The sequence below is a fragment of the Podarcis bocagei genome, assembly GCF_964188305.1.
Source record: "Podarcis bocagei genome assembly, chromosome: 17".
Classification (NCBI taxonomy): Eukaryota; Metazoa; Chordata; class Lepidosauria; order Squamata; family Lacertidae; genus Podarcis; species Podarcis bocagei.
The window spans coordinates 32,583,888-32,602,164 of NC_138143.1; the positions used below are offsets into that span (position 1 = coordinate 32,583,888).

General features: G+C 45.4%; 1 protein-coding gene across 2 annotated transcripts in view; it reads left to right on the forward strand.

The window, feature by feature from the left end:
• The first annotated feature begins 221 nt into the window (after positions 1–221).
• Positions 222–18,277, forward strand: part of LOC308576737 (neuronal acetylcholine receptor subunit alpha-7-like) — a 110,951-nt gene continuing 92,895 nt past the window's right edge. Inside the window, exon 1 of one of the 2 annotated variants that reach the window (XM_081176615.1) lies at positions 222–702. In XM_081176615.1, the coding sequence (XP_081032741.1) occupies positions 624–702 (79 nt within the window). In that variant the 5' untranslated portion in view covers positions 222–623. Of the gene's footprint in view, positions 703–10,938; positions 10,969–18,277 lie in introns of those variants that run through there. The other variant, XM_081176616.1, reaches the window with a different exon arrangement.

The window sequence follows — 18,277 nt, forward strand, 5'->3', positions numbered from 1 at the left end:
AACAGGCAACAACTTCCTCCCTAGACTTCTCTTCTTCCAACATTAGGTCACAAACAATGTCATGCTGTAATTCTCTGACTGAAAATTGCTCCATCAGCGACCGTGAAAAGGAAAAAGAGCGGCGCTCTCGTCTCGCACTGCCTGGCATGTAGCTCTAGAGGCACTCTCGTACTAGCGTAGAAAACACTGCTGACGTGTTGGCCCAGAGTTACTGTTGGAGAGAGAGAGAGGGAATGTGGAAAATCTCTCAGAGGCAGCAATGTCCCTTTCTTTCTCCTTCTCCTCCCCCTTCCCTGCACACATTAGCTTCCGTGCTCCTGCTTCTTCCCTCTGTCTGTCACTAGCAAAGGTGCAGAGCGCTTGTAAGGGAAAGAAGAGACGCGCAGAGAAAAAGCCCTTCTTCCAATCTTAATTAAGTCACTGGCACTTAGATGTAGTTATTACCAGCAATAAACAGTGATGTGCGACTTGGACCAATATCCTTTTCTTTTGCGGTAGCAAAACTGGCTGGCTGGATATTGCGATCCCTCTTAGCCAGAGACTCTCTCCATCACTCAGAGCTGACAGGAAGACTTCCTTCACGGTGTCTGGTGTCTGCCTAGACTCCTAATTGTGGCTTGACAATGCTCACAGAGCGGTGTCTGGGCTTCGTCTATTCCGGCTTATACCTCTGGGCATCCTTGTTCCTGTCTTTTTTAAAAGGTAAGTTCTGGATTTTCCTGATTATACGGTGGCGATGATGATGATTTGTCCTTTGCTGAACACGAGCTGTTCTGATTTCCCTGGAGATGTGCATTGGGAAACTTTTTCAGGGGCTATTTGTCCCCATCAAAGTCAATGGGATGCGTACAATGAGTACAAACAGGAATAAAACAAAGCAGAGGATTTTTAATATATATACTAAAAAAACAAACACCTGTGAACTGATGTTGTACTTCTGATATTTTTGACCCCCCCAAAGGGGGGGACGTGCGAGAGCTCTTTGCTCTGACAACTTTCTCTGTGAATATAAATGTCATTAATAGAAATAAAAGACTGTGACGGCTTCAGTGTTGGATTTTGAACATAAAATGGCATAAATTTCTCAGATAGGGCAGACTAGGATAGGAACGCTTTAAAGAGGACTTGTGGATCATTTTATTGGGCTTGAGATGTACGGATGAGGGAGATGAACTATTTCTGTTTCAATCTTTTCCGTGTTATATGTTCATTTCTATAATACAAGGTTCCTAAGTTAGGGATGGATAAAAGGAAAAGTAAAGAGTATTAGCTAGGGGAGTCTGGCTCACTGTGTAGTTGATACAATACCTGGATTTAATCTTCTATATTAGGATCATGGCTACTGGTTTAAATAAATAGGTTTTGGCTTAACTCGAATTGTTGATGCATCAGCCTGAAGATGAATCTATTATATAAGGTACATAAAATGAATCTGTACGTGTAACCCAACAGCTAAATCAGTTATGAAATTGCATGGGAATGAAGCAATTCAGTAAAATAGACAGGGAATAGGAAAGCCAGACGAAGGGCTAAATTGGATACTATGAAAGATGATCATGAAAGTTACTTTGGAAGTTCTTATTTAAAGGTAAAAATCAAGGCAATATAGAGGGTAAACCCCTGTTGAGAAACTTGATCCGACTTGGACCTGAGAAACCTGGTGTAGAGATAAGCCAGCATCTTTGGCTGTGGTCCTAAATGTACTCACTCAGGTGTGCCAACAGGATTTCCTCAAGGCCCACTCTTCCCTTGTCTTCTGCAGCAATCTGTTGACAAGATCTGATGCTTATGTACATACAGTGGTACCTCGGGTTACATACGCTTCAGGTTACATATGCTTCAGGTTACAGACTCCTCTAACCCAGAAATAGTACCTCGGGTTAACAACTTTGCTTCAGGATGAGAACAGAAATTGTGCTCCGGCGGCGCAGCGGCAGCGGGAGGCCCTATTAGCTAAAGTGGTGCTTCAGGTTAAGAACAGTTTCAGGTTAAGAACAGACCTTCAGAACGAATTAAGTACTTAACCCGAGATACCACTGTATATTAACGCAGCCTAGTCTACCTTACAGGGTTGTTACAAATATTTTTTTGAAATAATTTTTATTAACAGGCCAATCACATCACATTATCACATTGATTCCAAATTATACAGCCAAATTTTTAATTTTGTCGGGGGTACCCATACATCAAGCTCAGCTCGAGTCCAAAACAGCATCACTTATCTTACTGCATTAATTAGACAGTTCTCTCCAGTTTGATCCGGAAAATCCTTTGTTACTTCTTTTCTCTTCTTGTTGTTATCATAAATTCCTTTCTTTGCGATCTCTGATGATTTTCACAAGCAGGTAGGGTTGTTACAAATATAAAAGGGGAGGAAGGGAGGAAAATGCACACAACCTTGAACTCCTGGACAGAAAAGCAATATACAAATGCATGCCAGGCCGCACACTATGGAGTACACTTCCACAGGAGGCAATAATGGCCACCAATGTGGATGGCTTCAGACCCTCCAAGTGCCACTGTTTTCCAGGAACAGTCCTGGATTTACAGAAACTATCCTGGTTTCTGATATTATCCTGGAATGTCCCACTTTTCCTAAGGATGGCCCTATTTTCATCGGAGAAATGTTGGAGGGCATGGAGTTATGAAACCTCTGAGCCAAGGAGATAAGTAACTATACAACCTTTAGAAGACACCTGAAGGCAGCCCTGTAGAGGGCAACCTTTTTAAAAAAAATATTATGTTTTTATATACAGTGGTACCTCTGGTTAAGTACTTAATTTGTTCCGGAGGTCCGTTCTTAACCTGAAACTGTTCTTAACCTGAGGGACCACTTTAGCTAATGGGGCCTCCTGCTGCCGTCATGTGATTTCTATTCTCATCCTGAGGTAAAGTTCTTAACCCGAGGTACTATTTCTGGGTTATCAGAGTCTGTAAACTGAAGCGTCTGTAACCTGAAGCGTTTGTAACCCAAGGTACCACTGTATGTTGGAAGCTGCCCAGAGTGGTTGGGGCAACCCAGTCAGATGGACAGGGTATAAATAATGTTGCTGTTGCTGTTATGGAATAGGACATCCCTATTTCCATCGGAGAAATGTTGGAGGACATGTGGCTTTAAAAGGATTAGACATATTAATGGAGGATAGGGCTACCAGAGGCTACCAGCCATGATGGCTGTGCTGCCTTCACAGTGGGAAACTGTATGTTTCTGAATACCAGTTGCCTGACACTGTAGGTAGGAAGAGTGCTATAGTGCTCAGGTCTTGCTTGTGGTCATCTCACAGGCATCTCCTTGGCCATTCTGAGAACTAGACGGGCTGCTGGTCAGATCTAGCAGTCTCTTCTTACGTTCTTATGTAATGTCATTCACAGATCATGCAACAAACCTAGAAAAAACAGCCTCCTTGCTTTAACTGCAACGTTTCATTGTCTCGGTATTTACAGCAGAACGTCAAAACGGAACGGAACAAATCTTTGCCAAACCTGATAAATAGTAGCAAGCAAGAAATACTCTTAAGGATGTGCAGTTTTGCGACTTTGGTGTCTGAACTACCAACTCACAGCTTAGTCTACCTCACAGGCTTCTTGTGCAGATAAAAGAGGGAAGGGGAATCTACGCAGCCTTACACTGCCGGGAGGGAAATCAAGACACAAAATTACAACAGCAAGCAACAAAAATGTGCTGTTTCAAAACTCTCCAAATTTTGGAGGGCGGTTCTCTAGCCAAGCAATGTTTACAAAGATGCATATGCTAGGGGAAAGTGTGTGTGAAAATGCATACATTAGTCATGTGTTATATTCAGGGAAAATTGCTTTGCAAAAATATGCATCTTGGGCAGAATTGCCTAGAAAACTGTGTACCGTAGGAGAAATTTGCTGGTGAGTTTTCACGAGGACTTCTTTAAACACACACACACACACACACACACACACACACACTACCCCAAACTGATTTGGAAATGTGGAGGACTTGACTAAAGTTTGGAAAAATGAGAAACTGGGAGAAACCAAAATTGACAGATTTCCTCATCCCTAATTCAAAGTGGTAAAAGCAGAGGTGGAGGCAGAAGAGTCCTTAAAGGTGTTCACCTCATGCCCCCCCCCCCCGCCCCAACTATGGCTTAATACTTTATTTGTCAGACAAATCAGAGAGTGTTGAATCTGGAATGGCTTCTGTTTCAGAATATGTGTTCATATAACGATTCTGTAAGGTGCACAATATATGATCTATCTGCTGAAATGGCATTCAAAGTCCTGATGGTGGTGATTGTGATTGTTGGAATTGGTTGCAGTATTTCTATTGTATCTGTAAGCTGCTTTGAGATTTCCACAGGTAAAGTGAGTAATTAACAATAACAGCGCTAACTACTTTTTATAATCCTCCCCTGCTCTGCTTAAAAAATTATTCTCTGTAGCTTTTCAGCACTCTGTGGGCAGTACCTGTTCCTTGCAAAGAGTAGAGCAGAGAAACAGAGATCTAGAAAACTATAGAGATATTGTGCATGGGAATAGAGTAGAGAAAAGCAGAGTGATGGACATGAAGATTTGTGAGGGCCCTGATCTGACTTGGGAAACTTGGTTGACATTGTAGTTAGAAAGGAATAAAATCTCACCTCCAATATAACACATTGAACTGAAAACGTAGCATTTGGAAGTGGGAAAGGCAAGCAGAACCCTACTCCCTTCCCTCCATTGAATGTAACACTTGAAAGATACTCATGAAATGGACCATAGTGGAGGTGGAATGTCTTTGGATCCCAAGATGCTGTGCATTCAACACACAGAGAGGCAGACACAGTGCTGGGTTGGGATGCAGCATTGCAGAGACGGTTGTTTAGTATTGTCAAGTTTGACAGCTAGCTCCAGGGTCTGTTGGGGGGGGGTGAGATGGAGGTTGCCTACTTTCCCCTAATAGGATTCTCCAGCTGTATTTGGACTACAATTCCCATCCTCCCTGACCACTGGTCCTGCTAGCTAGGGATGATGGGAGTTGTAGTCAAAAAACAGCCGTAGAAGAGAAGAAGAAGAAGAGTTTGGATTTGATATCCCGCCTTTCACTCCCCTTCAGGAGTCTCAAAGCGGCTAACATTCTCCTTGCCCTTCCTCCCCCACAACAAACACTCTGTGAGGTGAGTGGGGCTGAGAGACTTCACAGAAGTGTGACTGGCCCAAGGTCACCCAGCAGCTGCATGTGGAGGAGCGGAGACACGAACCCGGTTTCCCAGATTACGTGACTACCGCTCTTAACCACTACACCGTAGGCTCAAGTTTGGGAAACCTTGCCTATCAGGCCATTACCATTGTCAACATTCACTACTTAAGTCACCTGTTTGCAGCTCTGCATGTGGAAAGTGCAAGTGGCTTGATAGATCTGGGCAACCCTGTAAAAGCTGCAGAGACACTCTTCCTCGCCCCGGCTAGTGTACAAACCACCAGTCTGAAAGTGGTTCTGCTGTCTAAATTCACCCACATGTTCTGGGTTTCCTCAGATCCAGTAGGTTCCCTGATAATCATAGTCAGTACTTCTATAGTGCTCACACCCCCAAGGGTTCAATGTATTTCACGAACTTCCTCACAACACCTATGATTAAAGGTAAAGGGACCCCTGACCATTAGGTCCAGTTGTGACCAACTCTGGGGTTGCGGCGCTCATCTCGCTTTATTGGCCAAGGGAGCCGACGTATAGCTTCCGGGTCATATGGCCAGCATGACGAAGCTGCTTCTGGCGAACCAGAGCAGCGCACAGAAACGCCGCTTACCTTCCCGCCGGAGTAGTACCTATTTATCTACTTGCACTTTGACGTGCTTTCGAACTGCTAGGTTGGCAGGAGCAGGTACCGAGCAACGGGAGCTCACCCCGTCACGGGGATTCGAACTGCCAACCTTCTGATCGGCAAGTCCTAGCCTCTGTGGTTTAACCTACAGCACCACCCGTGTCCCTTACACCTATGATTATAGCTGTCTTAATGATTTCTCTCTCTCTTCTCTATGTCATGGGGAACCAGTGGCTTTCCCAGTGCTTGAACTGCAACTCCCATCATCCCTGACCACTGGCCATACTGTCTGGGGCTGATGGGAGTTGGAGTCCTACAACATTTGGAGAGCTTGCTTCTTCATGCCTGATCTATATGCTTGCAGCCAGGCTTCTACAAAGGGCAGGCATTCTGCACTTGGCTAGGAATGTCTGCTCTACTTAATGCATCTGCTTTATTGCCCTTCTCTCCTCACAGGTTGTCTAAATCATTTTTCACCAACAGTTTGTTGCCATTTTGCATGCCGCTGCAACACGCCGCAGAAGATTTGGAGGTGACACACAGAGCTGTTGTAAGCAGTATTTGACCACCTCCAAAGAAGGCAAAGCCAAGGCTGTGTCATGCCAAGGGGCAGAGGAAGGAGAGAACAGACTGTGTGTGGAATTTGTAAACTAAACAGGTTTCTCCATACTTTCAATCATCCCTTATTACAATTGTCAGGAAAGCGCTCTAGGTACACAATTGGACTATGTTAAGCAGCAGCACATATAGAATATGTTAATACACCATCATTCTTTAAACAGTCAGATTTATTTTTAGGTACTGTGGCAGTTAAAAGCTTGAGCTGGAAGCCCTCAGTGGTGACCTTGAATAAGCCACTATTTCTCAGGCTGGTCTCTTAGTCTATTATATGGAGATAGGCCACTTTGTGGTGGTTCCAGTCCTCGTTCCACCCTACCAGTACCAATGGACACCAGCCCCCATTGGGGACTATCAGTTCCTAGCCTGCTTTGCAGGACTGTTGAATGTGAAGCGCTTACATGTATGATGGTGATGGCAGAAATGCAGTATTTGCCCCGCAATCCTTTCCCACATCTGTTCAGAAGCAAATCCTACGGCATTCAATGGAGAATGCACACTTTACCTTCAAACATACAGGCAAAACGGGGTACCTAATTCTGCCCGATCCACTCCTGGGTCCTTTTGTTCACTCGCTTTCATATGGAAAACGGAACTCAATGTCTGGCCTGTTAAGTGGAAACCTCTCAGAAGCATAGCTGTCAACCGTCCCTTATTTGGCGGGAAACTCCCTTATCCCAGCGCCGTGTCCCGCTGCTGTCCCTTATTTGACGATGTCCCTTAAATTTCCCGGGTTTCATGCTCGCCCGGCTCGGGAGGGAAGCAGCGGCTCGGGGTGCTCCGCCGCAAGAGAGAGCGCACGCACGAGCTGCCGTGTCTCCGTCTCTCCCTTTCTCCCCTCAGGAGTGCGTCGTGAGGAGACAGGTGGCGGCGGGCTGGCAGGTGGCCCCTCTCTTGCGAGACTTCCGCCGCGCTGCCAGGGGAAGCCGGAGGCGGCAGCGGCTGAGGAGATGGCCTGAGGGAGGAGGAAGAGGAGGGGATGGGGAGGGACGCAGAAGGGCGGCGCTGCAACTGCCTCATGCCGGGCTGGCGGGCAGCGTGGGCGAGAGTCTCTCTCTCTCCCTCCCTCCCCCCTCTCTCTCGGGCAGGGAAGGGCCGATGGAACTCCTCGCGCCAGGAGAACGGCAGCCCCGATGTGCTGCTTAGCATCCCCTCCAACCAGTGCAGCATCTTAATGTAGTGATTTCCCCCTCTGCATCCCTTTCATAACTCTATTTTTATAAATCATTTGTCCATCCATAGTTCAAATTTTTACAAGTTTTCTGCCAATCCTACCAATGTATGTAACTCTTTACAATAGCTTTTCAACTAAATTATAAACTTTCCCCATTCTTTATTAAAGAGGTCCTCTTCCTGGTTTCTAATTCTGCCTGTAAGCTTTGCCATCTCGACATCGTTCATCAGTTTTGTCTGCCCCTCTTCTTTGGTCCGAGTTGTAGACCCTTAGGCTCATCTAGTCCAACCCCCTGCAAAACACAATCAGCGGCAGCAAAAGCAGCATGGCTCCATGAGTGCCGGATTTCTGTTTAAGCTAAGCAAAATCCCTTATTTTGGCTTCTGATCCCTTATTTTCAAGGCTGCTGGTCCCTTATTTTCAAATCTGTAAGTTGACAGCTATGCTCAGAAGGAACCTGCGTGGCCTAGCTGGGTCATACTCAGAAGGCTAAGTGCAAGTACTGGAAAGAGAGAAAGACACAATTTGTTTGAATGTTTAAAAATCTGTAATCTTCAACTAAGAAAAACAAAGCCCATACTTGGATAAGCATGTGAATGTAAATACTTTGCATATATTCTTCTTCAGCTATCAGACCCTCCAAGTGTCCGTATTTTCCAGGGACAGTCCTGGATTTACATAAATGGTTTTTTATTAGATCCTGGAATGTTCCACTTCTCCTTAGGACACCCTTATTTTCATCAGAGAAATGTGGGAGGGTATGGAGTTATCCAACCTCTGAGCCATCTGAACGCAGCACTGCATAGGGAGGTTATTAAACATTTAATGTTTTATTATGTTTTTCTATATGTTGGGAGCTGCCCAGAGTGGCTGGGGCAACCCAGTCAGATGGGCAGGGCATAAATAGTAAAATTGTTATTATGGAATAAAAAGGTAAAGGGACCCCTGACTGTTAGGTCCAGTCACGGACAACTCTGGGGTTGCAGCGCTCATCTTGCTTTATTGGCCGAGGGAGCCAGCGTACAGCTTCCGGGTCATGTGGCCAGCATGGCTAAGCCGCTTCTGGCAAACCAGAGCAGCGCACAGAAACCCTGTTTACCTTCCTGCCGGAGCGGTACCTATTTATCTACTGCACTTTGACGTGCTCTCAAGCTGCTAGGTTGGCAGGAGCAGGGACCGAGGAACGGGAGCTCACCCCATCGCGGGGATTCGAACCGCCGACCTTCCGATCAGCAAGCCCTAGGCTCTGTGGTTTAGACCACAACGCTACCCGCCTCCCTATTATGGAACAGGACGTCCCTATTTTCACTGGAGAAATGTTGGAGGGTATGAGCGATATGTTCTGCAAGTAAATGTTTTTGAATATTTTGACAAGTGTTTGGATATTTTTATTGAAATTAAGACAGTATTACTCCTGATTTGGCTTCCTAGCTGAAATTTAGCTACTCTGCCAACATGGGCAATGTCAAGCATGAGTCTGGAGGAAGGAATAGGTGGAAGCAGCCATGGGTCCCCGTCCCTTGGCACATTCCCAATGCATTGAGCTATAAAAAACAAAGACAGAGGCACCAACAAGAGCACTGGCCTGCAGGGAAAACCATCCAGCCGCATCTCCACAGCCCAGTACTGATACAAGTCCATTAAACTTAATGCAGCTTGTGACAAAGCAATTGTTTGAAGGCCAGCATTCCAGCCAAGCAGGAATTATGAGGCTAACATGATATTTTAAAAGAACTGCCTGCATGCCATCGTAAATCAGGCCAGGCCTGTGCAACTTGTCACCTGCCAAGCTGGAGGCATCTCATCTCTTGTGACCTGCCAGGTGCTTAATGGCCCGTCCTCAGTTTGCAAAGTCCCAAGCAAGCAATAAAAAACAGAAAAGCTTACAAACACCCAGTGGGCTGGTAGGCTGTGTTGGACTTGATGGATCACAAGCTGTGTAGGCCTGATGTGGATTGATAGAGAGGCCCCTCTGAGAGAAGTCACAAAAGCGCTTCCACAAAAGGCGATGAAGGAAGGGCCACAGCAGGGTCTCCCAAAACTGGGCCTCCAGCTTATTTGGGACTACAGTTCCCATCATCCCAGACCACTGGTCCTGGTAGCTAGGGATGATGGGAGTTGTAGTCCAAAAAAACCCCAGCTGGAGCCCCAAGTCTGAGAAACACCAGGCCATGGAAAACAGTGCATAGGAAGTAGGGTGACTCAGAGGAGCAATGACCTTCTCTGACAAAAACAACCAAGTAGCAAGTCCTTATGATCAGATACGGCTTTCCCATATTTTATGGAAAATTAAAGGGAAGACCTCATTAATGGGACAGCGTTCTGCAGAGTGTCAGCAGCAATGTGTCCATTTAGCAGCCAAGTCTGTGAGGAGTCCTTTCTCAAGAGCTCAGGTGGCCTGAACTTTGGCATTCGCAGAGGTAAGTCCTGATAGGGCACACAGTCCCAAAGGCAACACTAGAGAGTAGTCAGGTGGTCTAACTGGACAAATCAAATGCCAGTCTGGGCCCAATACAAACAGCAAACAGTCCAGTGCCATTCCCGAAACAGCCAATCAATGGAGAAAGTTGAGCAGACACAGCGTCTCTGCCTTGCTTGTCTTTTCCCCTTCCAAACCTTGATTGGTCCACCTGAGTTTGTTCCACATTTTCCAGCTGCCCTATTTAAGCTAAAGCTGCCATGTTTTCAAAACTGTATTCTTCAAATGTTCCCATTCCTGTACATTTCTCCCCTTCCCAGCCCCACCTCCTTTGGGTTCTTACTTCCTTTTACAAGCTGGTGGCAGCTAAAGCTGTTCCCTTGGGCATCACAAATACACGCACTTGTACAGGCATCCCCAAACTTGGCCCTCCAGATGTTTTGGGACTACAATTCCCATCATCCCTGACCACTGGTCCTGTTAGCTAAGGATGATGGGAGCTGTAGTCCCAAAATATCTGGAAGGCTGAGTTTGGGGATGCCTGCACTAGTAGATTGCCAATGTTTTCAGCTTCTGCAGTGGTTTGGTGTAAGATGGTCTCTTGGGCTCCCATACTGCTCTATGTTTCTTGACTTTCCCCCCATACTGCTTTATGATTCTTGATTTTTTTTTCCATTTTAGAGCAATCACTGTGGGGTACCTTGAGGCAATACCTCTTAAGACCTGACAAAAGACTATTGATTGCCAATGAGATTCAGCAGAAGTGTCTCAATAGGTGCTAAGATGGCTCAAGAAAACATAAGTGATAGATGGAGGTGACTCACCCTTATTTCCTCCACTAAGTGGGCTGGGGGGGGTGGAGAGCAGGAAAGCTAGGGGCTGATGTGTGAGAGTTCAAAGCCAAGCAGCCTGCAGTTGTTTGTGAGGCAGACAGACCAAGAAGAGCTGGATCGCAGGATTACACACACAGGAAGTGATGGAAGGTTGGTAGAAGAATCCTGAAGGGAAGGGAAGAACTCCCAGGCTGACAGTCTGGGAGAAGGAAGGAAAGCTCCCAGGTGAGAGCTGGGAGGGTCCACCATTTTATGTGTGAGACAAGTGTTAAGATCTATTATTGTTATTATTATTATTATTATTATTATTATTATTTGAGGGACGCAGGTGGCGCTGTGGGTTAAACCACAGAGCCTAGGACTTGCTGATCAGAAGGTTGGCGGTTCGAATCCCCGCAATGGGGGGAGCTCCCATTGTTTGGTCCCTGCTCCTGCCAACCTAGCAGTTGAAAGCACGTCAAAGTGCAAGTAGATAAATAGGTACCGCTCTGGCGGGAAGATAAACGGCGTTTCCGTGCACTGCTCTGGTTTTCCAGAAGTGGCTTAGTCATGCTGGCCACATGACCCGGAAGCTGTACGCTGGCTCCCTCAGCCAATAAAGCGAGATGAGCGCCGCAACCCCAGAGTCGGCCACGACTGGACCTAATGGTCAGGGGTCCCTTTTCCCTTTCCCTTTATTATTATTTCATTTCTATACCGCTTTATATTTTTAAGAAACAATCTACCTTTGAAAATGACTCTCCGGTTTTTTCCTCTCTCTGTTCCCCCACATATATTTTTCTGTTTTGTTTTTGTTTTTATTTAGACTAGTTTGATTCTGGGCTTCCACTGCAAATCCTGCCTGCGTACAACCTCCTTCTGAATTCCTCTGAACATTTTACTGTTAATTGTTCTGTGGCAAAGGAAAGTCACCCAGCAAAGACTGAGAGGCGCTTTTCTTTCCATACTAAGTGACTGAAGATTCTTGATCTTGGAAAACAGGGTTGCCCTGGTACAATTTTGACACAAATTAAGGGCAGAAGAGAGGTGCGAATAGGCAAGCTGATAACAATGATGACTGATGTTTGAGGAAAAAATATATTCATTTTTTGTCCCAGAAGCCTATGCACCCCTGCGTAAATATTCTTATTGCGACATCCTGCACTTCCCTGAGCCTTGTAAGACTCCTGCTATGCAAGCAGCCTGCCTAATAGATCTTCCATTATTACTGTTACTTATCTATCATAGCAGTAGAATTTATTAAGGGAAGTATGAAAAGATGGGATAGATTGGTTCTCATCTTAAAATTGATTCAATCTCATTACTTTCTGTCTCTGCTCTTTTACCTGTGTTTGTAGCTATCTGATCTTTCTGTCAAATCAGAGTTTGGGAGCTGCAAACAACATTGTCTTTACAACATTCACCTGTAGTGCATTCACAAACTCAGGACAGGTGCTTCAGATAAGGAGTTCAGAGGAAGCCTAGCTAGTAAAGGTAGCATTGTTAGCGTTTTCTGCTTATGATGTATGTGAGAGAAGATGGGGTGGAATATTTTGGGGCGTCACTAGAATCCAAAGTAGTCTTGAAAGACAATGGGGGGGGGTCAAAGGAAGGGAGCTTTCTAGTGTTATGTACTGGAATGTGAAAGGAAATCTATGGTTTGGGAGAGGCCAGGAAACAAATACAGTGGTACCTCAAGTTAAGTACTTAATTCGTTCTGGAGGTCCGTACTTAACCTGAAACTGTTCTTAACCTGAGGTACCACTTTAGCTAATGGGGCCTCCCGCTGCCGCCACGCGATTTCTGTTCTCATCCTGAGGTAAAGTTCTTAACCCGAGGTATTTCTGGGTTAGCGGAGTCTGTAACCTGAAGCGTATGTAACCTGAGGTACCACTGTACTGTATTGCTGTCAGATCACAGTCAGGAATTTGGGTAACATTAAAGTCCATTGTTTTAGGAATGCTGAATGAACTTAGCTCCTCTCTTCATTAACCCCCACAGAGTTGCCATTTAAATATCATATGAATATAGAGGGATTTCATATAGCGTGTGGGTTCTCCCACCAATACTTCACTGGGGCAGGAAGCTTCCTTCTTTACTACAGTATCTTGATTTCTTCTCTACTCCACCAGCTCAGAATGATCACTTGGGTAAGTTTTCTGTGAAAGCTTCTGAAATGCATTTTTGCCTATCACAGCTACCGTTACTGTGCTTTTGGTTTGCTCCTACACTCTGTGGTAAATACTGCTTCAATATTTCGAAGTAAATAAGCCTCAAAAAGACACTTTCTCTAGTTTGCCTTTAGGCTGTTGGTTTTTTTGGTCAGTGTAAATCCTGACAGAACCGCAACAAAGGGCTGAGAGAAACACTTCTTTCATTGGACTTATTGTGTTGGCTAGTTAGCCGATAACTTATTGTTGTCTAAATAATGGAGGGATTAAATTCTCCTAGAGAGACAGTAGCATAATAAGAATGTGAGGAGTGGTGTGTGTGAGAAATCTGCTTTTTTGTGAAGCGTTCTTAATTTCTGGTTCTTATGCTGAAGTGTGGTGGGAGCCAAAGCTGTTATTGCGCAGTGATGATCCCTTTACATATAACCAGAGACTCTATTTGCTAAAGGTAAAGGTAAAGGGACCCCTGACCATTAGGTCCAGTCGTGACCGACTCTGGGGTTGCGGCGCTCATCTCGCTTTATTGGCTGAGGGAGCCGGCGTACAGCTTCCAGGTCATGTGGCCAGCATGACTAAGCCGCTTCTGGCAAACCAGAGCAGCACATGGAAACACCGTTTACCTTCCCACCGGAGCGGTACCTGCCATAAGATGTCTTCTGAATATCAGGTAGTTATTTATCACTTTGACATCTGATGGGAGGGCGGGCGCCACTACCGAGAAGGCCCTCTGCCTGGTTCCCTGTAGCTTTGCTTCTTGCAATGAGGGAACTGCCAGAAGGCCCTCGGCGCTGGATCTCATGTCTAGTAACCATTGATAGCCTTGTCATCCACGAATTTGATGGATCCACTTTCAAAATTACCCAAGTTGGTGGCCGTCACAGCACCTTGTAGAAGGGAATGCCGTAGTTCAGCTCTGCATTGCAGAAAGCAGGACCTCCTGTGTGAAGATGGGACTCAGAGTGTGGGAAGCTAAACAATAAGCATTCCCTGGCCTTGAAATCGAATAGTCTAGATCAGAAGTAGCCACCTGGGACATCCAAAGGAAGGAAAGTCTATATGCCTGTGAAAGGTTGCAGCTAGTTGTGTGTGTGGAATGTACTGCTGCGTCTTGCTTTGTGGCTGAAAGCATGCTGGTGACGGCAGCAGTGGCTTAGAAAGAAAGCGCAAATTCTCTGTTATAGATAACACACAGATTTTCTGCCTGAGGGTTGGAGCTAAGCTTGTAGGGCTGTGAAGAAAAGATAAGCCGTTGTACGAATGGTTTCTTGTCTGAGCTGGTGGGGAAATATGGGTGACCTCCAGCTCAACTCCTTTATGAAGCTGTCAAATTCTGATTTAATAACCTGCGGTAAATAAACGGCCACTGGAATTTATTTATTTTTTTAAAAAAGGTGGCAGAATAGTCTGTTTTGCCAGAATTGTAACTTTGAAAAGTTTTTTCTCTCTCTCCAAGCAACACCACCACCAGAACCACACTCTTAGAAATGTATTTAGTTATGACAAACAGCGACCCATTTGTAGCAGAAAAATGTAGTTTTTCCTCAATCCTGAATCACTTGCGCTCATCATCAACATGCTGCTTCCAATCCTGATTGATTCTAGATCCTGCCATCCGCAAAGTCTGGTATGTGTGGTTACTTGATATGCATTTGAAACCCTCCTTTGGATGAAGTTTTCCACTCCTTCCCCACAATCCTCTTAACATGCTCCATGAAGATTGAATAAGGAAGTGGTTGTAGATTCAGGTAGGTAGCCGTGTTGGTGTGCACATGAAAGCTTACACCCAGAACAAACTTAGTTGGTCTCTAAGGGATGCGGGTGGCAATGTGGGTTAAATCACAGAGCCTAGGACTTGCCAATCAGAAGGTCGGCGGTTCGAACCCCTGCGACGGGGTGAGCTCCTGTTGCTCGGTCCCTGCTCCTGCCAACCTAGCAGTTCAAAAGCACGTCAAAGTGCAAGTAGATAAATAGGTACCACTCCGGCGGGAAGGTAAACAGCGTTTCCGTATGTTGCTCTGGTTCACCTGAAGTGGCTTAGTCATGCTGGCCACATGACCCGGAAATAAATAAAGCGAGATGAGCGCCGCAACCCCAGAGTCGGCCACGACTGGAACTAATGGTCAGGGGTCCCTTTACCTTTACCTTAAGGTGCTACTGGACATTTTTTTATTTTTTAAAATTTATTAAGGAAGTGATGAATGAGATCCTAGCATACACATACCTGTCAAGTGTCACAGAAAAAACAGGCAGATCGCGACGGCCATTTTGGGTACCGCGATCTCACATGCCACAATCTTGACCCGAGAAAAGCATTATTTGTAGGGAGAAATCACGGCGCAGGCCACATGAGTCACCCAGGAGCATATGCCAGAAGACGTGTGTCCCTGTTATTTATCTGAAAAAGTTGGACAGTATTGCATACATTAACCCACAACTCCATAGGGCAGGTTTGGGTATACCCCTCCCCACAATGGTCAGGGCTGCCTATGTCTGTTTTCAAATGGACACACTGTGGCGTAATGCAGAATCAAACTGCAATGAGCTTATTTTTTAAAAAATGAAACCAGTTTCCCAAGAAGTGCTTTCTAGGGGCAAAAGATATGCAATAGATCAAGACTGTGTGTGGACCATGTAGAAAAAAACAAGTCCTTGGTCTGCATCAATTCTAGAATACAATGTAAAAATAAAATAATAAAATACTATGCCATGTACACACAGCCTATAGCTGCTGAGTGTAATGTAATCTCAGAGTTCCAGACCCAGAGCTCTTGCACCCAAGTAACATGGGTGTAATAATCTGTTTGGATCCCACCTGTAGATGATCAGAACAGGCCTCCTTTGCCAGTGGAGGGTGTGCAATTTCATGGATGTCATACATTATGGGACTTGCCCAAACTTCTATGTAGAAGCGATGTCTTCATATTCTGTAACCTGTGAGATTCTAGGTTCAAACCATTATCCTTGGTATAGCTTCCTGGAAATTAAATATAAAAGTTGAGCATTAAGTGTGAAGCTCATGCATGTGTAAAATTAGGTTCGTGTCCTGAAATACTTGGAAGCTTTGTCTGAATCGTTCTGGATTGCCACTTCTGAATATTTTAAAGGGACACTCTCCATATTTTATTCACGCACATCACATCACACTAACTTAACAAGAGGTTCATGTATTTTGCATTGGGACATCTCTACCTGAGTACAAAATGTTAAATGGGAACCATCCCTTGTACAGAATCCTGGAGTCAGAAAATGTCAAAGGGGTTTCAGTCTAGCTGTGAAATCTTTAAACATGACTGTGGGAGCCTCTTTTCCATGGGCTTATCCCATAGTTTAATATTTTATTTTTTTAAAGTCCTGCAAGCACATGGGCAGGGTCAATCACTTGGGTCCTTCTCCCATGAAAGTCTCACCCCCAACAGGGCATTTCGTGATAAGGATTCACATAACTGTCCACTCAGCTGCTTCAGGATGACTCCTTGGGAAACGGTCCCAGAACACTACTGAAAGATTTGAAGGGTACCTGTTGCTGTGCTACAACTGTGCGGTGAATTCTCCAAAACTGCCTTCAGGCATTCCGCTCATGCATGCAAGAAGGGAGAGTGGGGTTTTCCTGGGTTCTTAATCATGGAGGGAGACTCCATGCATAAAAGGACACTCTCCTTTTCAGATGTCTGCCCTCCAACTTGTGGAAGAGAGTGCTCCTCGTCAAAAGCATGGTGCTTTTTACACAGGAAATGATTGTGGGAAGAGGACCTGAGCATGGAGCTGATAAGAAGCCACGAGAAAAAATGGCAGGCTGATTTACTGTACTGTATGGGGCAATACATTCCAGAACTAATTTCCAACAAAATGGGTTTATTTGCCCATCAAACAGCAGTGCTGTAAGCCAAGTTTAAAATCCCCAAGGCTGAATTTCACAACTTGGCTGTGGTGAATGCCAGACATAAGGTTTGAAACTCCTTCTTTGGTGGAGTCTCCTTCTTTGGAGGTCTTTAAGCAGAGGCTTGACAACCATATGTCAGGAGTGCTCTGATGGTGTTTCCTGCTTGGCAGGGGGTTGGACTCGATGGCCCTTGTGGTCTATTCCAACTCTATGATTCTATGATTCTGTGAAACCAATTAACGATGATGAAGACAGGTGCACCTCACTATGGGGGGCATTCTGTATGAGGGGAGCCACCAGTGAAAAACCCCTGTCATGGGTTCCAACTGGCTGGGTGGCACCATCCATATGGCTGATATTGGAGGAGGCGATCTTTCAGGTATTTCTGAGTCCCAAGCCCCTTAGAGCTTTGTATGCTAGTATTTGTTGACATTTCCATTCCACCTTAAGGAGCAGATGTGTGGAATTGTTGCGTGTTACATGTCTGTTTACATTCCAGCACAGCTTGCTGGGAACTTCCGTTGTGTATAGCTTTTGCTTTTCTTGTTCTCTCTGAGACGACGAGAGAGAGAGAGAGAGAGAGACAACATGTTTCTTTGTCTTGATTTATGATTAATAAATCTGTAGTTGTAGTATGCTTTCATAAGCCTCACACCTATTCTGTGTGCGCAGTTTGCTCTGCTGATAGTGTGCCCTGGCTTTGAAGCCTGGGTCACTGATTTACGTCAGGCAGAGGCCGACGGTCTTCATAGCGGGATGACTGGAAGGGAACGGCTCAGCTGGGGCTAGCTAGCTGGCCTCCCGGCCCTCTGTATGTTGACAGTATTAACCCTTCAGTTGGACACAGTAACTCCTTGTCAGTGAGTGGAGTGCTTTCATAGAATCATAGAACTGTAGAGTTGGAAGGGACCACAAGGGTCCTCTAGTTCAACCAATTCAGGAATCTCTTACCCAACGTGGGGCTCCAGCCCCATGATTGAGAGTCTCATGCTCTACCAATTGAGTTATCCAAGCTCAGGATTAGTGACACATGGTCCCAGTATGCTGCCCCACTCACCAGTCTGGCAGTCATATTTTGCACTAGCTACAGCTTCCTGACTGTCTTGAAGGACAGCCCCATGTGGATCGCCACTTCTGAATATTTTAAAGTGTTGGAATGTTTCCTTGCTTTTCTCTGGAACCTAGCCTGCTGTATAAAAGTACAGGAAATATAAACAGTCATGGAATATGGAGCTGAGCTCCAAACACTGGCATGGAATATACAATGCAATTTTCAGGTAGTCATCTGCACAGAAGGAACCCATTTTGACCATGATGCTCATTTTGGCCATGCCACTCACTGAAGTCCAAAATTATCCATCGAGCCTATGAACAGTTAGCACCAGTATATCCACTGTGATTAACAGATGCTCACTTCATGGTGGGAAGC